The following is a 21,622-nucleotide window of genomic DNA, read 5'->3' as shown; positions in this document are numbered from 1 at the left end:
GTAAATGTTAGTCCAGAGCGAACATTCGAAGTGGATGGAGATGACGGTTTATTCGAGCAGGGATTCTCCAGGTCTGGGCCTGGGACCCTCAGCCTCTGACTCCCTTGAGTTGGTTATGGTGGGGTCCAACAGTCCAGTGGTGTGCAACTGGCCCTCAAGAAGATTTCCATGGTAGGAAAGGTTGAGGATGAGAGAGAAAGTGGGTGGAAGAGGCCGAGAGAGAGTGGAAAGGGGCCGGAGCGATAGTATAGTGGGTAGAGTGTTTGCCTCTCATGCAGCCGACCCGGGTTCAATCCCCGGCATCCCATCTGGTCCCCTGAGCACCGAGTCAGGAGTAAGTCCTGAGCATCTCTGGGTGTGACCGCCCAAAAAAGAACAAAGAAAGAAAGAGGGTGGAGAGATGGTAAAGAGACATATGAGTATCTGTCTCTGGAGTTCGGATGGAGTCTGTAAAACTCAAAACCTCCCTCACCCTCCCCTCCAAAGTTGGGATTAGCTGGGTCCACATCCTAAGTAAAATTAGAGAAAGTGCTGGATGTGACAAGAATTTGAAGAAGTTCAAACTGTTATTGAACTGTCTGTAATAATACGCAAGAAAAAAAATAAATAAATAAAAGGGACACCTTGTGGAGAATGGATAACACGATATATGTTTGATATCCTGTGCAGCATTTGAGAATATGATTTGGGGAAGCCCCCAGGTAGGGCTCAGGAGGATCGGACCCTCCTGGTGGTTCTTGAGCAGCCAGATCGTCATTCCATGTTGCGGTGATGCTTAGATCCTGCCATGTTGGGGAACACCCAGCCCCCCCGCCGCCTCCTGGGCTGTGCCCCCAAGCAACGCTTTGGGGGTGGCATATGGTGCCGGGGTACACTGGGTCAGCCACAGAGCTCAGCCGGTGTCTTCACCCCCAGCCAAGCTCTCTGGCCCTCACCAGCATTTTGGCGTGTTTTCCCCACATAGCTGCCCTTGTCACCGTTTTCTAGAAACACACTTGCAATCGGCATTGGGCAGCCCCCATAGCTCAGGCCAACCCACGGAGGTCCCTGTGGGAGGAGCGAGAGCCCTGGACCCCTTCAAGGCCAGCCCGCAAGAGTCGGTTACTGTAAGGCAGGACCCTGTGGCCCCAGAGAGGGTGCTTCCTCACCCGTTATCTTAGGCCTTTCTTTTATTGTTTTTTTTTAATATTTTATTTTATTTCGCTTTTTGGGTCACGCCCGGCGATGCTCAGGGGTTACTCCTGGCTCATGCACTCAGGAATTGCTCCTGGCGGTGCTCAGGGGACCATATGGGGTGCTGGGAATCGAACCTGTGTCGGTCATGTTGACTGCGTGCAAGGCAAACGCCCTACCCGCTGTGCTATCACTCCGCCCCTATTGTTGTGGTTTTTTTGGGTTTTTTTTTTTTTTTTTGCGCTTTTTGAGGTCAGACCCAGCAATGCTGAGGGGTTGCTCCTGGCTCACACACTCAGGAATTACTCCTGGCGGTGCTTGGGGGGGACCATATGGGATGCCGGGGTTCGAACCCAGGTCAAGGCAAACACCCTACCGACTGTACTATCGCTCCGGCCCCCCGTCTTACGCCTGTCATCTGTTTTGAATCGTTGCTTAGACAACACAATCATCACGTGGAAAGATGAATGCAAAAACGCCTTAAGGTTTTTGTTACAGGCTGTTAAGTCTTAAGTTTTCTTAAATCGTCACTGTATTAATCAGCATCCTGAGATCCTTCCTGCTAAGCTGAGTTTCATGTGATTTTTACCAAGAAGCAGGATCTGGGATGACCTTTTCTTGCCCCACTCAGAATAGAACCAGGGCATTTAAGAACTGCAGGCCGACTTGGTGCTGCCCTCCCATCCCTGCGCCCTTCGGGGACAGTCAGGGGCCATCAGGGGTAAGTCGTGCCCAGGGCCTTGTGGCCACTCTCCTCCCCACTGTTTTCCTGTGGACACCCTGTGCGTCAGCCGTGGGTCTGCCGTGCTGCTATTCTCGTCCTTATCGTCTCCTTCAGGGTTACTGATAGACACGGAAAATGTGCTCCAGAAGCCCGAGTCCCCTCCAGATACTAGAATAGTGTTTGTTTCCTGTGACACGGACTTGGGAAGCGGCTGTCCCGGGAGCCGCTCGGAAGCAGGGAGCTTTGGAAGTTTCCCTTCGGAGTTGGCACGCGTTCTTTGTTGTCTAAATGGGTTATTTTATTCTGACCAGCTGCAGAATGTGCCGTCATTCTCAACTGCTGTATTTTTGGGTAAGGAGCAGTGTTTTGATTTGTATATAAAAGAATAATGGGTATCATTATGTGTCTGAAATGTGTTTGGGGTGTGGTGGATGGAAGGGCGAAGAAAGGTTTTATTGAAAATTGACGTTCTTTTGGAAAATGTGTTAAGTTTCACATGCATGGGATTTTTCTTTCTTTTTTGCAAGTGTCAAGTTTGAGCAATAAGGTCTCTAGAATACATTAGAATGTTCAGAACTTTTAATGTATAAAATTAGTCTGGCTCAAAAAACTCATTATTGATGATCAGACACTTGGGGGGAACTTTAAAAATGGTCCAAGGTACCTACTTTGAAATCTAGGAAGGTGCTCGCTTCGGCAGCACATATACTAAAATTGGAACGATACAGAGAAGATTAGCATGGCCCCTGCGCAAGGATGACACGCAAATTCGTGAAGCGTTCCATATTTTTTTTTTGCAGACCACAACACCCAAAAGGAGAGAGAGAACACAGGGGATTGCCCTGCCACAGAGACGGGGGGATGGGGGGATGGGGGTGGGAGGGATATTATCCATGGTGGTGGAAAATGGGCACTGGTGGAGGGATGGGTATCTGATCATTGTATAATTGAAACCAAAGCACAAAAAATTGTAAATCTACAACTTTAAAAAAAAATAAAATAAAATAAAGGGGGAAAAAAAAAAGAAAAAAAAAAGAAATCTAGGAAGATAGAAATAAGACAGAACTGTTACATGGTGAAAGCACAGAAAGGATTTGGGAATCTTTGTTGTCTAATTTCTTTTGTCCTGGTCTTCTAGGTGCTCTGAACAGAGTGTCTAAAATTAAACTTATTTTAACTTCATTCAGCTATGGGGAAAAACATATTTCAAGGTACTCAAGGTACCTCGAGATATGGGTTTTTTTTTTAAGAAAAAATAGTTATCAAAAATTTTGAAGGGGAAGTTGAAGCTAGTGTGTAACAGAAACTGCTGCCTGGGGCCAGGGGAGGAAGGGGAAGCTTTTACCCCCTGTACTACAAGCTCTTGGAGAGCCCGGCAAGCTACCGAGAGTATCCCGCCCGCATGGCGGAGCCTGGCAAGCTCCCCGTGGCGTATTCGATATGCCAAACACCGTAACAAACAAATCTCACAATGGAGACATTACTGGTGCCCGCTCGAGCAAATTGATGAACAGCAGGAGGACAGTGCTACTGCAAGTAGAAGGTGTGGGCTGAGCTGATGCAAGGGAGCAGGAGGTTCCCAGGGAGAGAACACGAACCCGCCTCTTGGGGGGGCACGCCCACACGCCCTGGCGGTCCAGCAGTTGGCGCTCCTGGGCACGCACCTGGGAGAAAGGACAGGTTCCAGCTTTGTCCAGGATGGCCAGCAGGTGGGAACAGCCCAGCGTCCGGCGAGTGGGAAGGTCGGCTAACCAGGGTGTCCCATGAACTCAGCAGCCATGAAGGAGCAGGTGCTTAGCCAGCAACATGCAGCCGTGTGCCAGACTGTGGGGAGACTGTGCGCAGCAAAAAGGGGTCCATCCCTGAGGCGAGGGGCCCTGCGGGGCTGGAATGGGACTCCATATCCTGAGGAGTGGGGGCTGGCCGGCCACAGGAGTGAGTGGCCATGTGTCAGTGCTGACCATTATTATTATTATTATTTTGCATTTTGGGTCACACCCGGCGATGCACAGGGGTTACTCCTGGCTCATGCACTCAGGAATTACTCCTGGTGGTGCTCGGGGGACCCTATAGGATGCTGGGAATCGAACCCAGGTTGGCCGTATGCAAGGCAAATGACCTCCCAGCTGTGCTATCGCTCCAGCCCCAGTGCTGCCCATTATCCTGCAGGCGCTGTCCCCTCGTGTCACCGAGTGGCACCCGTGGTTACCACACCGAAGGTCCCATAGCAGAGCTGGCCCTTGGCAGTGTAGCTCCTGTCAGGGGTCAGGCTCAGGGCCTCCTGCGTGCAGGCAGGGGGTGTCCCCCGGAAGCGACCCCGAGGCCCTGGAGCTGGAAATGGTGCTGGCCCGGCCAGGGAGGGGGATCTTGATCGCATCCCAGAGGCTGGGAGAATTCGGGCAAAAGAGCTCTGGATAATGAGTCTTCCTGGGGTATTTCAAACCCAAAAATGAAATCACGCAGTTTCTTAGCATTCAGCCAAGAAATGAAACCTGATCAAGTGTACCCAGAATGCGAATTGTGCTCATCTGTTCAGGGTGATTTCAGGGTTTTTATTTATTTTTTTATTTATTGCCTTACTATTGGTGCTTTTTTATCTATGTGAAATTTCTTTTTTTTCCTTTTTGGGTCACACCCGGCGATGCACAGGGCTTACTTCTGGCTCATGCACTCAGGAATTACTCCTGGCAGTGCTCGGGGGACCTTATGGGATGCTGGGAATCAAACCTGGGTCGTTTGTGTGCAAGGCAAATGCCCTACCCGCTGTGCTATCGCTCCAGCCCCCTTTTAAATCTTTTTTTTAACATTAAAATTTTTCTGTGATGTACGTGGCTTGTCTAGGTATCTGAAAGCTTTGATGAAATAAATGCAAATAATTCTTTTAAGCAACGTGGGAAGTCCTGGGCCGAGAGGATGACTCAGAGGGGCAGAGACCCTCGCATTTGTCTCTGGCATTAATCCCCCCACCCCCGCCCTGTACCACCAGGGTGAGAGTTCACTGGGCCCGCCCAGGCCCCCGAAGTACTGCCTAGGAAGCCCATCGATAAAAGATAAAAATCAGCTCCAGTTTGCAGATTCTTTCCTGAGGACGGGGAGTGTGGCTTGTTAGTGGCCAGGGTGCCCTGGCCGTCTGTCTGGGCAGTTTGCAAAGAATGTTAATTGCATTTAGAAATTCGATTCGGGGTTTGAGGAGAGTCTTCTGTTCTCCTTTGATCACTCTGTGCCTCTGTTTTAGTGTCCAAGATTCATCCTGGACTCAGCCGAGAAATGTCGGGTGGTAACCATTTAAATTGGGGATTTGAATCTCAATCCTGACTCTCTTGGAAAAATGCTCCATTTCCTTAATGTTACATAGAGATTAGTGAAGTTCTTCTCAGCCTAGTTAAATTTTCTTTCTTTTTTTTTTCTTTCTTTTTGGGTCACACCTGGCAATGCACATGGGTTCCTCCTGGCTCTGCGCTCAGGAATTACCCCTGGCGGTGCTCAGGGGACCATATGGAATGCTGGGAATTGAACCCGGGTCGGCCGCGTGCAAGGCAAACGCCCTACCCGCTGTGCTATTGCTCCAGCCCCTAGTTAAATTTTCTTTCTCTGTTTTTTTTTTTCCATCTTGGGTTGGAGAGACTGACGTGAACTCTTTGAGCAGTGCTCTCCCCGGCTCCCCTCTCGGCCTCCACTCCCCATGGTCTCCACCCCCCACGGCCTCTGCTCCTCCCAGCCTCCCAGTACTTGTGAGCCTTAGTTGTGGACTGGGTGGAAATTGTTCCTAAAATGAGTTTTATAGATTCTTTTTCTTTTTTAAAAATATATATATATATTTTTTATCTCTCTGGTGCTACCTTCTTGCCCTATTAAAACCGATAATTGAGAATTGATTCTATCATCTTCGCTGGTAATGGAATGTTGGTTGTTCTGCGTAATTATCCGTTGGAAATGGATGGCGGTGGCCGCTGTGGAGGCCGCAGCCAGATAAAACCTGAGCAATGACCTGGAGCTGGAAGCAAGGGAGACAGAGCTGGCTTGATGATGGGATTAAACCATCACGCCCGACTCCTGCCGGGAGGACCGCTGCATCTTCCTCACGCTTTTTCTTTTTCCAACCCTTCTCCTTTTCCATCTTAGCGCTCTTCTTGTCTTTGTGTTTGTCCGGCATTTCGCAGTCTGACAAATGATAGAGGGAAGGTGAACACCAGGTCTTCCGTCTTGGGGGAACATATGCCCCCAACTTCTGTCTTGCCATGGGTCCCCTCCTCCCTCCCACTCTCCCTTCTGCACTCCTGAAAGGGAATGTGGCGATGGGGGCAACTGGACACAGTGTCCACTCACTCACTCAGGAGCAACTGAGCCGAGCTGAGCACAGCCCACCCTGTTGGGGGGGGGGGGGGGGGGTGCGGCTCTCAACAAAGTGGGCTCCCAGAGGACCCTGAGACAGTTCCTATGACTCGTTTGCATTTGCAAACTTTAAGTTCCACAGCCCAGTCCTACCCCCGCTGTGTGCAGACGAGATTGCATTCAAATATATATTTTTTAAAATCCGGGATTAAACAGCTTTAGGACCTGACGATGCAGAAGCTGGAGAGAACTGCGGTTCTAAAGCAGAAGGCTTGTGAATGAAACTCTTCCAATAAGCTGCGTATCCGCAGACAAACCTTAATTCCATTACAGCAAGGTAGTCTTTGATTTTTACATTGATCTGGGGTTTTGAGCTTCTTATCTGGGATTTTTTTTTTTTTTTTTAAGGTAAGTTGCACTGTGTCTGAAGGCCTTGAGGCTGATCTATTGACAGGGAGACTTGGTCCAAGGCTTTTTGGTCACAAAGCTCTTGACCCAGATAGGCTGACGGCTGGAGTGAGACCCTCTCTCCCCCCCTCTTCCCTCCCGGGTTCCCCCTCAGTTCCTTGAACATTTCCTCAAGGCGCCAAAAGGTGATAAGAGTCTTTGAGCTGGGCCATTTGCGGTGCTGTCCTGGGGAATAGTTCTGGGAAATAGTTCAGAACATCTCCTCTTCTTTTATTTTTTTCTTTTTCTGTTTGGGTCACACCTGGCAATGCTCAGGGTTACACCTGGCTCTGCACTCAGGAATTACTCCTGGAGGTGTGCAGGGGGCCATATGGGATGCTGGGGATCGAACCCAGGTCGGCCGCATGCAAGGCAAACACCCTACCCGCTCCCTATCCGCTGTGCTATCACTCCAGCCCCTCTCCTCCTCTGCTTGACATTCTGTTGTTCTAAGTAGTGCTGGTGCCGTGTGAGATCCCACTGAGCAAGCCCCGAGGCCCCTCCCTGCCGTGCCAGCGGGGGCTGCTGCCCTGCCCTCGTCCAGACAGGCAGCTGAGATGCAGGATGGCTGAGTCCTGGGTTGGACCCCTGCCACCCCACGTCACCCTCCGAGCCCACCAGGAGTGATCCCTGAGCACAGAGCTGAAAGCAATCCCTCAGCACTGCCGGGGCTGCTGTCCCTCCAAAAACTAATAATAAAACAACACCCACAAAAAAGAACCCACAAAAGAATGTACTGAGAGCTTGTGTCTGGACCTTGTGCTCAGAGACTAATATGAGTGCATGGGCCCAGGGATGCCGGAGCCCCGTGTCTTGGCCGCTTGTTCTGTCATCGGGGAGAGTCTCCTCCCTGCTGTGTGGGGACCTCGGATTTCAGTGAGGTGGTGACAGAGGGAGGGAGGAGCTGTCTGAAAGGTGAACCACGGTGGTTGTCGTAAAGCAGGGTGAGTCCAGGCAGAGGGTCTGGCGCTGGCTAGGGCGGCCCCAGAGCCAGCAGGTCCAGCTCTGGGGACAAGAGCAGAGACCGGAAGTGGAGGCTAGTGGCCTTCCTGCTGGGCACCTGCCCGGCCTGTTCCTACAGAGGGCCACTGTGCATTCATGGGCACACCTGTTCCTACCTTCCCCTCAACTTCCCAAGCCCTGAGCTCAGTTCCATGTTTCCTCAGCTGAACTAGATGCAGAGCACAACCAGAAGGTTCTAGAAATGGAACAAAGCCAGCAAATGAAGCTGAAGGAGCGGCAGAAGTTCTTCGAGGAGGCCTTCCAGCAGGACATGGAGCAGTACCTCTCCACGGGCTACCTGCAGATCGCCGAGAGACGAGGCAAGTGCGAGGGCCCCCCGGGGGTATCCTGCCCGTCCCTTCACGAGGACCCCACCTGTAGGACCCGCCTGGTCCTGAGTGTCTCACAGAGCTCCTGCTATAGACGCCGTCATGCTGGGAGCACAGACTAAGAGTTGGGAGCAAGGCAGGGCTCCCTCCCCTGTGGCTGCATCGAGCTGGGGCCATACAGGGGATGCGGTGGGGGTCACCCTCTGCCCCTCTGCCATCGTTCTGCCCACCGCGGGTCACTGTAGCTCACCGTCCTGGCCATTCTAGTTGCGTTGCCTGCACACACCTGCTGGGCATTGGAGATTTGCACCCTCTGTTCCGGAGTGTGTGTGTGTGTGTGTGTGTGTGTGTGTGTGTGTGTGTTTATATGTTTATGTGTCTATGTGTGTGTATGCGTCTGTGTGTTTGTATGTCTGTGTGTATGTGTTTGTGTGTGCGTGTTTATGTGTGTATATGTCTGTGTGTGTATGTGTCTGTGTGTTTATGTGTCTGTGTGTTTGTGTGTCTGTGTGTGTGTGTGAGTGGTGAATGCAGGTGGCACAGGGGATCGGATTCAGTTTTCCCCCAGGTGCCCAGGCACGTTGCACACTGGATCCGGGCAGACATGGGGCAGAGGATGATGGGCACGTAAAGAAACCACTCCAGGAGACAGCCGATGACCGCGCGCTTTATTGCCAAGTGCACACGTATTTTATAGAGGGTCTTGGCTTAGAGGATGGTCCAATCACATGTAGTTTAGCATGACCTTTCCAACTCCGCTTTGCCCCGGCCCAATCCCAATTAGGGCTGGATGCTGCAGTTAGGAATGACTCGCTAAGCGTAGGTGACAGTTCTCAGGGCGGGGCTGGGTGAGACTCAAGGCCGGATACCTGGTGCTGGTCAAATGCACCCAGACACCCCTACTGGGTCGCTGTGCAGGGACACGACTTACCTGCTCTAGCGCCTTTGCCTCTGAGCCACCCTGGGACTCCGTGACTTGCAGATTGGCACCCGGGGACATGTAGGGAAGGGAACTGGGGCACTGGAGAGGACAGAGGGAAACTGCCGCTGCCAAACTCAAGCCTCTGTCCTCCCTTGGGTTGTTAGCTCAGCAGATATTGCCCAAGCGCGGTCCAGGGCGCAGCCCTTGTCAGGCCCCAAGGGAGATGACCAGAGTGTCTCTGTGCAGGCCCCAGGGCCCCCTGTGGCTGGCAGGGCCCCCTCCAGGGCCAGAGCTCAGAAGTGGGGGGTAAGGGGGAACCCAGGAGCATGGGGTGCTCTTGGCTGCCGCTGCACTGGGCAGAGAGGCCTGAGCCAACACCGTCTAATGTGAGCGCCTAGGTGGGACAGGGCCAGTTTCCAGGGGGTTGAGCATCTTTTTTTTTTTTAATTTTTATTAGTGAAACACCATGAGGTACAGTTGTAGACATACAAATTTTGGGGCTTGGGTTTCAGTTAATTTCTGGGGCTAGAGTGATACACAGCAGGTAGGGCGTTTGCCTTGCACGTGGGCGACCCAAGGTTCGATTCCCAGCATGCCATATGGTCCCCCAAGCAATGCCAGGAGTAACTCCTGAGTGCAGAGCCAGAGGTAACCAACCCCTGAGCATCACTGGGCATGACCCAAAAAGCAAAAAAAAAAAAAAAAAAAATTAAAAAAAAAATCTCCAGGGTCCAAAAGTGGTGGGCTCTCATTTTTTTTAAGGTAAAGAAATGTGGCAGCCTCAGGGCCTCACTTTCCCATTGAGTCAAGCCCCCTCACTCCCCCTGACCCTTGTTTCTCGGGTCTGAGGTCTGAGCAGAGACTTCACTTCCTCCTGGGGACCCTCCCCCAGAGCCAGAGGGGACCGTGAGCACTCACACTTCGGACCAGTGCCCAGGGCAAGCGGGGCTCCAGACTGTGACCACACACAACCCAACCCCACACACTGCACACGTTGTGCATCACACACGTCTCCAGTGGTCATTGTGACCCGTCAGTTTGTCCTGATCGCCCGCCACTGGCTAGCCGCCCACTCGCCGGCACCGCTGTCGGGGTGGGTGTGAGGTGGCGTCTGTCAGTTCTGCCCTCTTGCCCCCGAGTGCCCTTTCCCACAGCCTTCCCTCACACTCTCTTCTCTCTGCTCATGACCTTACCCATCTTAATGCTCACTGGGATTTAAATCTCCAGTCTTTTTTTTTTTTGGTTAATTCTTCCATGCAAGTCAGATCTGGCTAGGACGGGTTACCAGAGCATTCTACTTCGCTTCGTTCTGAAATGCGGTGTTCTCCTTGGCTGTTCTATCCGGCTGGTGTGTGCGCGTATCTCCGGGAGACCAGAATCGGGTTTGCACCTCACAGGAGCCGTTTGGCTCAGCCCGTGTCCCGCTGCCTTCTCCCAAGCAGTGGTGGCGCTGGCCCAGAATGTACCGGGCCCAGGGAAGATATGGGGCAGGTCGTGGGACCCCCCCCCCCACCCCGGTGAAGGATGGAGGTGGAGAAGGTGCCCACAGCTCACTCTCTCTCTTGTGGGCTCCTCCCTGCTGGCCTCAGCTGGGCCTGGCTCTGTCTAGATGCTCAAGGCACATTGCGGGGTCTAGGAAAAGCCTGTCCAGAGCCACTGAACTGGATCGTTTCTGCCTGGGGGAGACCCGGGTCTTAGTGGAAATAGGGGTTTTCTACCGGGGCTTCCTGTTTCGTGCTCTAGCAGGTATTCCCGAGTCTGTGTGCTTCTCAGTATAGTCACCCAGCGGCCATAGGCCCCGTGCGTCTTCCTGGGGTGGCCATCAGCTTTGCTTTCGGAGACATCAAAGCTTCATCTCTTTTATAAACCAGACACAAAATGGTTGTAGGTTTTTATTTATTTTTTTTGGGGGGGGGGATGCCAGTGACCGGGGGCCTACACTTGGTAGTGCTCAAGGGATCATTCTTGGTGGTGTTCAGGGGACCATTTGCTGCCCAGATCGAATCTGGGTCTGCCATGTGCAAGACAAGTGCCCTAATTCCCACAACTGTGTCTCTCTCTCATCTGTCATTTTAAAGGTTTTTTTTCTCCAACTAAACCGAGAACTCTGTTTTAGTCTGGTTGTTCTGTCTTCTGTTTATTTCCCCTTAGTGCTGGGCTTTCCTTTTCTGGGTTTCGTCAGACTTGTGGTCTAAACGAAGTTGAATGATAATTTTCCTTTATTGCGGGGGCAGGGTGTGGGGTGGGGGAGTATGAGGGGGGCTACCCGGGAAACTTGCAGTGCCAGGGGGGTGGGGGGGGGGCGTGGGGGGAGGCGGTAAACACATGCTTTAGCCCTCCAGGTCTCACAGCCTGTCTCCCTTTCCTGGGAATCGTGTTGGCTTTTTCAGATGCCTGCTGGCCTGTCTCCTAACACCCGGATCGCTTTGGGATCCCTCATTTCCTCTCCTGAGCCACCCTCAGGGTTGGGGTCACGTGGGGTCGGGCTGAGCCGTCCTTGCTGCGTGGCCAGGGTCCCCGGCCTTGTCCTGGAGCAGAGGCCAGTGGGATGTGGGGCGGATGCTGATGTGAGCGGCACGGCTGCAGCCAGGGCAGCCGAGCAGGGGCCGGGGTTGGCACAGGGAGGGGAGGGGCTCCGCGTGTTGCTGACGTGTCCCCAGAGCCCACAGGTAGCATGTCGTCCATGGAGGTGAACATTGACGTGCTGGAACAGATGGACCTGATGGACATTTCCGACCAGGAGGCCCTGGATGTCTTCCTGAACTCCGGGGCAGAGGACAATGCGGAGCTGTCCCCCGGCGCGGGTAGGTGGCGAGCGGGTGTGAGCCGATGCCCCTGGTGCTGAGGGCAGGGACTTCGCGTCTCCCCTGGCACTGTCTGGGCGGGTGGTCCCACCCTCCTTCGGGGTCTCGAGAGAGACACCATCCCAGTCTCTGCGTGTGGCAGGCCCTAAGCCTCACGGGTCCTTCCGCTAAGTGATTCTTTCACTTCCTGCGTCACTTCCCGACCCTGTCAGGGTTTAAGGGATGCTCTCGGGGGAGCGGCCCCCGAACATCTTTTCTGGACTTTGCAGGAGGGGACTCAGGTCCCTCCATGTGAGCAGGTGCCTGGGACAGCTCCCGGCTAGGGTGCCACCTGCAGCCCTTTCCCACTCCCCCCTCCCCCATCACCAGCCGGGGCCCTAAACTCCAAGGAGGTGACACGCAGCCTCTCAGGATGGTTTTCTCTGCAGGGCCTGACTCCAAGATGGGCCAGAACGAAATCAGTCTCCAGGTCCCGCGGGCTGCCCAGCGCCCAGCCAAGTCCCCGTCCCTGTCCTCCGCCCAGGACCCCGGGGAGGCCGGGGAGCGGCCCTCGGTGCAGTCCGACGAGGAGGGCGTGGAGGTGGACACTGCCCTGGCCACGCTACACACCGACGACAGTGACTCCTGAATGGGAGGGGGGGCCCCGACACCCCCGCCCCGTCCCCGATGCTGAAGGCCGGGCCCTGTCCCCAGACAGCTGCAGTCCCCGGGGACACGCGCAGGGCCCTGATGGCACGAGCAGCCGCCAATAAAGTGTGAGGACTCGCCCCGTGTCGCGCTGGTTTGTACTAAGCAGGTGGGGTGGGGGTGGGGTGGGGAGAAGGGGGCCTCCGCCGCCCCACGCGTGGGCACAAAAGCCCCCTCCCCGGGCTCGGGCAGCCTCTCCGGCCACCTGCGCCCATTCACTCATCGTCCACAAGACAGACCAATGTCCAAAAAACTTTTGTTTTTTTTATTATTAAACCTTGTAGTACAAACCTGAAAAGTAAACAAAAAACTGGCAATCAACAACATGGAGTGCCCCCCTCCGGGAGGGGGGCGAGAGCAGCGCTAATAAATTAAATGTCAAACTGTAAGCCGGAGGCAGGAGAGTTCACTGTCCCGAAGAGGAAAGTACACAGCAAGGCCATAAAAAACCGGACAACCACATCGGGAAAAACACTGGACTCCGTTCATGGCGCCGCCGTTCCACATGCCCCCCAGGAGTTCGGTCTTCGTCCTGCCAGCTCAGTGCAGCCACGGGACCCGCGAGTCCAACCACGAAACAAAGAACAGCTTGTGAAAAGTTTCCCTTTTTTTTTTTTTCCTTTATTCCACACACACTGTCCACACACCGGAGAGGGCCACCGCTACTCCATTTAGCATCTCATCGCCGTTGTTCAGTGACGTAAGCAGCACTTAGAAACGTTACAAGAAAAACCCTGTAAGCATCCACTCCGACCGATGAAGAAACGGAAATGTAAGGCTTTTCTTCATCTGTCTTCGCACCCCCTCCCCGCCCCCCACCGAGAAAAAGGCTCAAGTATTTAAAACCATTTACAGCGTATGTACAAAAGGGGGAATGGGAATCTTTTTTTTTCCTTTTTTTTTTCTTTGTTACAACATGAAGAGAAAAAATAGACAAGATGAGCGCAAATGCATTTTCACATTCAAAAAAAAAAAGAAGAAGAAAGAACTGCAGACATCCTGGGGATCACAAAGGAAAGGTTAATGCTGCCATGGGGGGGTTGGGGGGGAGGCGGAATGTCACGGAGATTGCACATCTACGACAGAAGCACGGCCGGCTTCAACCATGGGCGTTTTTTTTTTCCTTTTTCTTTATTCTCAAGGATGCTACTGAAAGGTTTTGTTTGGGGAGGTAGGGGAGGGAGAGGTGGTATTTTTTTGTGTTTTTTTTTTTTTAATAAAATAGCCCAACAGCACCAAAAAAATAAAAGAACAGAATGGATTTCCTAATGAAATCAGGCACACGCTCCCTCGCGAGACCCCTCGTCCTCAGGGATGCCTGGCGGCGTGCGGGTGGGCACCCCCCGCGGCCAGGACCGCCCACCCACGCAGGACGGGCTTCTTGTGTTCTCCAAGGACAAGTCCCCCCCCTTGCACGCGGCAGAGGAAAGACAGAGCGAAGCCTTTTCTTTTTCAAGTTTTATGTGTGTGTGTGTCTGTCTCTCCTATCCCTTTTCCTCTAGAAAAATGTCTGCTCATAGAACTGGTTTGCAACTTGGATCTCCAAACTTCACCCTCTTCAAAAAATGGGTTAAAAAAGCCTTTTCCCCCCAGAACAGTTTTAAAAAACAAAACAAAACACCCGAAAACCAAAGAAACAAAAAGGCTTTTTTTGTCGGCCAAAGAGGCCAATACAAATTAATACAGCCCCTTCCAAGGGTTTTAAAACAGTGGATATTACGGCAGTTTCCAAAATCTGACTGCGGAATCTAGGTATTTCTAAGTACAAAAAAAAAAAAAAGAAAGAAAGAAAAAAAAAGGTCAACAGTTTAATGCTAAAACAAAATTAGTTCTCTAAAACCAGAAGAAAATCTTCTTTAGAGCTAGTGCAAAGACAGCTTGTACCCTACGCAAGTACTCCAAACTAGAATAGAATAATTACAAAAAAATAGCTATCCGTCGGCACGGGGCTGGGGTCTTCATGACGAGCTCGAAGCACTTCGGGCGGAGGCGGGGGCGGCGAGCCGGGAGGGCGGCACGTCCACGGTGGCTCTCTTGCGGGGCCCTCTTTTTGGTGTGGGTTTGCTGAGACAGCTCTCGACGCTGCCGTTCTTCCCGGAGACCTTGCCGCAGATCTGGTTGACCAGGCTGATGATCTGCTCCTGGGCGGGGCGGGGCGGGGAGCAGACGGAGTGTGAGGCGGGGACACCCCCCCCAGACACTGTCCTGCACGGGGACCCCGGTGCATGCAGACCCCCCCCCACAGGGTCCCCACCGCCCGGGACCTCCACGGGGGCCCCCAGAGAAGCGTGCGTGGATCAAAGACCCGAGAGTAAATACACACTTCTCTGTTTTCAGGGAAGCTGAGGGGAAGGGTTGGGTGTGGGGGACACAACACACACACACACACACACTGAGCCCCGGGGACGGACAGACACGGGGACACACACACACACACACACATACACTTCCAGAGCCCCGGGAGAGGCATGTGACGGAGGGGAGCACAGGCCCCCGCAGCCCAAGCGCTGCCCTCACACTCTGCCCACACCCCTGCACCACCCCCGCCAGGACGCCCAAGCACCCAGAGGAAGGGATGGAGCTCAGGACCCCTGCAGGGCTGAACCGGAAGGTGCCCTGAGACCAGGCCCAGGTGTGGTGGGGTGCAGCTTTGCAGTGCCGCGGGATGGGCCACACCCAGGCAGCCACTCAGCCTGGTCACTCAGACTGGTGTGTCACGTCCCTGCACCTGGGCTGAAGGGGGGCGGGGGGAGGCACCCGCTCTTGGCAGGCTCCGCAGGGAACCCCCCACCCCCACCCTGGGGAGAAAAGGCCAAGCCGGCCTGTCCGCTGGAGATGTGATGGGCGGGGGGCCCAGGACCCGGCAGAGACGCCGCTCCCCAAGGAGCCCGGGTGGGCAACTGAGGACACAGCTGTGGGGGGACGAGCACCCCCTCCCCCCTCCTCCTGTGGAGAGGCGCGGCCCAGCTCTCCCAGGGCCGGCCCAGGAGTCCCGCAAGAAGCTGAGGCGCACGCGGCCACCCACCTCGTCGTAGCGGTACATCAGCTTCAGCCCGCGGCACGACTTCTGCTTCTCCACGTGCCGCAGCGCGCACTCCAAGCAGAACACCACGTTCTCGTTCTCCTGCACCACCTGCCCAGGGGCCACAGTGAGCCGCGGACCCCCCCCCCCCCAGCACTGCAGGGCATCCCCCGCCCCGACTCCCCCGGACTGGGAACCCCATAGCTACCCTAGCAGAGTCTCCTCTCCCTCGCCCCAAACCCTACCGCCCGGACAAGGGGACGGGCTGCCACAACCCGGGGCTGTTCCCGCCACCCACCCAACCCCGGAACTGAGGATGAGGACCCCTCCCCGGAGAATCTGCCACATCCTGACCAAGAATCCCAGAATTCAAAATAGAACCCCCCAGGTGACCCTGACCTCTGAGTGAAGAGCAACCCTCCAGGGAGGTGAGGGGCCTGACTGTCCCTAGGGGGTGAGGGGCTGTCACTGTCCCCAGGAGGTTGGGGGCTGTGATCACTGTCACCCCAAGGGGCAGGAGTCTGGTCGTGAGCCACAGGTGGGGAGACAGGCTGGGTGGAGTCTCCCGACTGAGGGGGTTCCCAGGTGCAGGGCGGGCCGGGCAGGCCCTGGGACAACTCACCATGGACAGGTAGCACAGGTGCTGGCACACCTGGCACCTGCGCTCCGACGTCTCCAGCTGCAGCCACTTTCGAGGCTTTTTCTTGCCGTCAGCGCCGGCGCCCGAGCCGTCGTGGCTGCCATAGCGTGCGGAGGAGTGGAGGCCGGCCTCGAACAGCTGCCTCCGCTGCCGGAGCTCCGTATCCCTGCAGGCAGACGCAGGAGGGATGTCGCGGGGGGCTGCCTGGGCCCACCTGGGGCCCGCCGAGCCCCGCCCGCATGAGAAGAGGAGTGTGACGGGGCCCCACGCTCACCTGAGCTCGTCCAGAAGGGCCGAGATGGTGCTGAGGGTGGGGCCGTTCTCCTTCTTGGCCTCCGCCTGGGCGATCTGGTAGAGCAGCTTCTCCATGGAGAAGGGCTTGGCGATGTGTCGCCGCTTCATTTCCTGAAAGGCAGCCCCCGGGCAGCGTCAGCACCCCACCCCAGGGTGCGGGGGGTGGGGAAGCAGAGGAGAGGCCAACCCCCACCAACCCGCAAGAAAGGGCACCACAGGCTCAAGGTGGATGGATGATGAGTGGGTGGGTGGGTGGATGTATGGATGGATGGATGGGTGGATGGGGATGGATGAATGGTGGATAGGTGATGATAGATGGGCAGATGGGGAGGGATGGATGATGGGTGGATGGGTGGATGGATGAAAGATAGGTGGATGGATGGGTGGATCGGTGAATGGATAAATGGATGGGTGGATGGATGGATGATAGATGGTGGATGGGGAGGGATGGATGATGGGTGGTGGATGGATGGATGGATGGGTGGGTGTAAGGATGATAGATGGGTGGATGGAGATGGATGGGTGGGTGGGTGGATGGGTGGATGGGGACGGATGGGTGGATGGATAGATGGATGGATGGATGGATGGATGGATGGATGGGTGGGTGGATGGATGATAGATGGGTGGATGGGGATGGAGGGATGAGTGGATGGATGGGGTGGGTATATGTGCATGTGCGCCCCCATCGCAGGGCCCACCTTGGCCGTCTCGAAGCCCATGCTTGTCCACTGGGTGGTGGCAAAGTGCACGGTCTCGGAGACACTGTAGCCGCAGCACACTTTGGACACGAAGGAGCCCGGGAAGCAGACGACGAACTGACCGCTCTGCTGCACGGTCCTGTGCACCTTGATCCCCTCCTTACACAGCACCTCCGGGGAGATCTGGGGGGACACGGCAGGCGGCAGCTCAGGGGCCTGTCCACAGGCAGCAGGAGGCTCCAGAGTGCAGCTTTGGCTTCTTCTCTGGACCCAGAGACCCATCCCGGGGGCTGCCCGTGGACCTCACAGCAGGGGCTAGGTCCCAGCAGAGACCGGAGCAAATGTGGCCCCGGGTGCGAAGGACTAGAGGGCGCCCAGGGCTCGGCAGCCTTGACACCACTGTCCCGTCCCAACCCGGGCCCGGCCCTACCATCACGTTGCTCTCCAGCATCTGCAGCCCGGGCGTGCCGTTGGCCTGCAGCAGCGTGTGCACGACGTCCTCCAGCTTGTTCTCCTCCTCAGCAGGAATGCAATACCTGCGGGCACGGTGACAGGCTGCTCGCTCAGCCTTCCTGCCCCCCCTGCGCCACACAAGCCAGAGAGGCAGGCGCTGGGGCACACGCATCCCCCAGCCAGTCGGCAAGGGGAGCGCCTGGGACCCCTGCCAGCCCGGCCTCAGACAGCAGGAGAGACACAGCCTGAGTCACGCTGGACCCGGCAGCCACTGAGCCACCAGCAGGTCACACACCGGCGCCAGAGCTGAGGGGCGTGTCCAGGGAGCAGCCATTAAGGACGAGGCGTGTCTGTCCCTGGGCCACAGCAGGACACAAGGGAGAGGATCTGGGCCTCAGACGGGAGCCCGCAAGGGGAACTGAGCCCATTCACGTGTCTTGGGGCGGGGCGGGGGGGTATTACACTGTGGGGGTCCAGGCGGCACTGGCCGCCGATCTATGGCCCGACCCCAGATCCCCCCGATTCCCGCGGAGTCACTGCAGTCTGGGGATGAGTCTGCAGATGCCCCTGAATCCCTTCACATGGGGGAAATGCCCGGTAAGGGGGAGGGGGAGCACACTGCAGGTGCCCACTCAGCCCCCCGGCAGCCCCGTCGGACCCAGCCAGCCCGCACCCCCACTCACCAAATGCAGTCAGCACCAGTGTGTAAGTAGTCGATGTAGGGTAGGTGGTTTTGGTCCCGAGACCAGCATGAGGTAGAAAAGACCATGCCAATATTGAGCCAGGGAATAGTCACTCCTGCGGGAGAGGGCGCAGGGCGTCAGGCACGGGGGGGGGGGGGGGAGTGGGGGGGGGGACGGGACACGTGGGTCGGGCACAGCCCAGGGCACCCCTATCCGTCAGCTGGGAGCCCGGCCCCTCCCCCCTTCCCCTCCTCGCACCGGCTCACGGGGGACCCCCACGGCCAGGCCACACTCACCAGGCACAGCACCGAGGTGACGCAGGATGGACCCTGTGTTGTTGGGGAGGACGGTGAGGTTCCAGCCATGCCTGTGGGGGGCACGGGAGCGGGGGGAAAGGAGGGTCACACAGGGCCTCAGACACCTGCGGGATGGAGGGTGGGGAGGGAGGGGGGCGAGGGGGAAGCCTCACCTGGAAAACGGCTCAGATTTCCCCACCGGGAAGCCGCTGCCGTGCGTGTTGGTGTCCACCTTGCCGCAGTGCACGGCCACGTGGCAGTCCTTCTCCTCCACCAGTCGCCAGTACTCTTGCTGCGGGCAGAGCGGGACGTGGGGGGGGGGGGGGGGGTTGTCAGCCGGCATGCGGGGGGGTCCCGCCATACCCCCAGGATCCCTGGGGCAGCTTGTGGCTTGTGCTCGGCTGGAAGGGGAGACCCCAGCTTTGTGGGGCACGTGAACAAACGTGAGCTAGCAGGGGGTCCCATGCAGATTGTGAGGCTCAGTAGGCAGAGCCCCAGGTGGGGGAGGAGCCCTGGGAAGCCTCACCCCTGCAAGCACAGCTGCAGGCTGTCACCTTTTGGTCATATCTTTATAATATCTGAGGCGAGGCGGGGAGGGAACAGGGATGGGGAGGAGGCTAGGCACGCCCTGCCCCCCGCCCCCCCATGGGTCTGGACAAGGATTGATTCCACCCCGGACGGACACAGGATGGTCACTGCAGCATCCCCGACTGCCCCGGAGCACTGCGCGCTAACCCCCAACAGGCCGGTCCCCGAGCAACCCCAACCCCTGGCTGAGTCCCAGCGGGTGGGAGCCCCTCGCCTTGAGCCCAGTTCCCAGCACAGAGCCACCTCAGCCTGGTCAGGCCGGCAGAGCAAAGCAACACCCTGAACACCCCCCCCCCCCCCCCGCCCCGCGCAGACTGCCCCGCGCAGACTGCAGGCCTTGGCCCGAGCACTGGGTTTAGCCGACCTGCCCGGGCACGGTATCAGCTGCTGGGGGCAGAAGAATGGATTCCCAAGGGGAAGGAAACAAGACAAACTGATATGCATGTTGGCACCTCTAAGTGCCACCACAGGCCTTGGTGGCCAGTTCCCATGTCCAGCCTTAAAGGGGCCATCGAGCTCCAACTGTCTACCCCGGAGCTGGCGGGAAGGGCAGGCATGCTCCCATGCACAGCCTGCCAAGTCCAGGAGCTACAGCGCTGGGCCTGGTGGGCAGCGTGGGGGTCAGGAGTGTGTCCCAGGACAGGCCAATGGGCAGAGCTACAGGCCGGAACAGCACAGACATGGGAGGCACCAGGTCCCAGCTCCCGGAACCCCCTCCTGGTGTGGGAGGTGACCTGTGTCCTGGTTCAACGGGACTGTCCTCAAAGGCCAGCCCCTAGGCACACCTGGAGGTCAGCAGGGTTCTGTCTGGAGAGGTTATGGGGACTAGAGTGTCACAGAATAGCCTGACATGCTCAGGGAGACAGACACACAGTCTCTCTCTCACAGATTGACGCAGTCTCAGTCTCATACAGTCTCACCAAGTCTCTTTCTCTCTCCCTCTCCCTCTCCCTCTGTCATTCTCCCACATACTGACATAGTTTCATAGTCTATCTTTCTCATGCACAGTGGCACACAGTCTCACATTGTCTTTCACACACACAATAATTCTCACACGTACTAACACACAATCTGTCTCTCAGAGTCTCCCTCTCTCACACAGTTATTCACACATACTGACATGCAGTTTCATAGTGTCTTTCTCATGTACACTGACACATAGTCTCACAAATACATTCTCTATCTCTTCTCTTCTCTCTCTCTCTCTCTCTCTCTCTCTCTCTCTCTCACACACACACACACACACACAGAGTCATTCTCCCACATACTGACATAGTTTCATAGTCTGTCTTTCTCATGCATAGTGGCACAGTCTCACATAGTCTCTCTTTTACACACACAATAATTCACACACAATCTGTCTCTCAGTGTCTCCCTCTCTCACACAGTTATTCTCACACATACTGACGTGCAGTTTCATAGTCTGTCTTTCTCATGTACACTGACACATAGTCTCACAAATACATTCTCTCTATCTCTTCTCTTCTCTCTCTCACACACACACACACACACACACACGCGCGCGCGCTCTCTTACTAAGGCGTGGTCACACACAAACTGTTTCACACACGAAAACTAGCCAGTGCACTCTCTCTCTCACACAGACACACACCTTCTGCTCCCTGCCAGGACTTCAGTTCCCACTTCAGTCCCAGGTCTGAGACCAAGAGCCAGGAGAGACCCAAGTCTGTCACATCTCAAGGGCTGGGGTCAGGACAGGAGCTGAGCACACAGAGTGATGCCCGCGCCACTAAGGCTCCGGGCTGGCAGGGATGCGAGGACGGCGGGGTGCCAAGCCCGTCACCGTGGAAAGGAGCGGGAGAAGGGCGCAATGTGGGTCCCCGGGGACCCACACGGTTGCTCAGCAGACGGGCGGGTCAGCGGGTCAGGCCAAGGCACACCCTCCCCCCCACCCCCCGACTCAGTTCAGATGCCTGCCCCGGCGGCCTCGCTCCCCCACGCCCACGGCGGGCAGGCGGGGCCCCTCACCTCGATTTCAGCCGGCGCGGGCTCCTTGCTGAAGCACATGTTCATGATATTTCTTGCCGTTCGATAAAAAGTCGTTAAAGAAACCGACCTTCCCTGAAAAGAGGAAGGAGGAGGGATTCAAGCTGAGGGCGCAGAGCCGAGCCTGGTCACACTCCCGGCTCCTCTGCCCGGACCCAGGGCTCAAGGGCGGTGGTTGCTACTGGGGGGAGGGTGGGAGTGGGATAGGGGTGGTTCAGGTGGTGAGCTGTGGCCCGCCGCATTCTGCTGCATTCCTCCTCATCCTCCGGTCCCCGGGAGAGACACCGTCCTGGGGGCGCTCACCCACCTGCCCCCTCCAAGGACCTGGTTTCCTGAGGGCAGGGATTAGAGGGGCAGCATCGACAGGGACCCCCGCCGAGTCTCCCTGGCCTCTTGCCTGCCCCAACACCCCCGGCCATGCTGTGTTCCGTGGAAACTCTGTGGGGACACCCAGCCCTCGCTCCTAGGGCTGCCAACTCCCAGCAGGGACTGTCCATGGGCCGAGATCTCGGGGGCTGCAG

The 21,622-nt window shown here is 56.2% G+C and overlaps 2 protein-coding genes and 1 non-coding gene across 4 annotated transcripts in view; 2 read left to right on the top strand and 1 right to left on the bottom strand.

Annotated features, from left to right (window-relative positions):
* Positions 1 to 12,393, top strand: part of DTNBP1 (dystrobrevin binding protein 1) — a 105,067-nt gene extending 92,674 nt beyond the window's left edge. Inside the window, exons 8-10 of the mRNA XM_056132269.1 lie at positions 7,843 to 8,002; positions 11,603 to 11,733; positions 12,162 to 12,393. Coding sequence (XP_055988244.1) covers positions 7,843 to 8,002; positions 11,603 to 11,733; positions 12,162 to 12,361 — 491 coding nt within the window. The 3' untranslated portion in view covers positions 12,362 to 12,393. The remainder of the gene's footprint in view (positions 1 to 7,842; positions 8,003 to 11,602; positions 11,734 to 12,161) is intronic.
* LOC130040517 (U6 spliceosomal RNA) lies at positions 2,582 to 2,688 on the top strand. Its single transcript, XR_008795001.1, has one exon. It is a non-coding gene; the product is annotated as a U6 spliceosomal RNA (small nuclear RNA).
* Positions 12,394 to 13,244: 851 nt separating the features above from the next.
* Positions 13,245 to 21,622, bottom strand: part of JARID2 (jumonji and AT-rich interaction domain containing 2) — a 233,881-nt gene continuing 225,503 nt past the window's right edge. For both annotated transcript variants that reach the window (XM_056132267.1, XM_056132268.1), the window contains 10 exons: positions 21,084 to 21,176; positions 18,680 to 18,798; positions 18,507 to 18,577; positions 18,211 to 18,325; positions 17,505 to 17,610; positions 17,075 to 17,257; positions 16,357 to 16,487; positions 16,065 to 16,248; positions 15,446 to 15,553; positions 13,245 to 14,561 (listed from right to left, as the gene is read on the bottom strand). In XM_056132267.1, the coding sequence (XP_055988242.1) occupies positions 14,379 to 14,561; positions 15,446 to 15,553; positions 16,065 to 16,248; positions 16,357 to 16,487; positions 17,075 to 17,257; positions 17,505 to 17,610; positions 18,211 to 18,325; positions 18,507 to 18,577; positions 18,680 to 18,798; positions 21,084 to 21,176 (1,293 nt within the window). In that variant the 3' untranslated portion in view covers positions 13,245 to 14,378. The remainder of the gene's footprint in view (positions 14,562 to 15,445; positions 15,554 to 16,064; positions 16,249 to 16,356; positions 16,488 to 17,074; positions 17,258 to 17,504; positions 17,611 to 18,210; positions 18,326 to 18,506; positions 18,578 to 18,679; positions 18,799 to 21,083; positions 21,177 to 21,622) is intronic.

The sequence above is a fragment of the Sorex fumeus genome, unplaced genomic scaffold (genome assembly GCF_029834395.1).
Source record: "Sorex fumeus unplaced genomic scaffold, SorFum_2.1 ptg000094l, whole genome shotgun sequence".
Lineage (NCBI taxonomy): Eukaryota > Metazoa > Chordata > Mammalia > Eulipotyphla > Soricidae > Sorex > Sorex fumeus.
The sequence above is the reverse complement of the archived record's forward strand: the minus strand, read 5'-3'. Positions and strand labels throughout refer to the sequence as shown.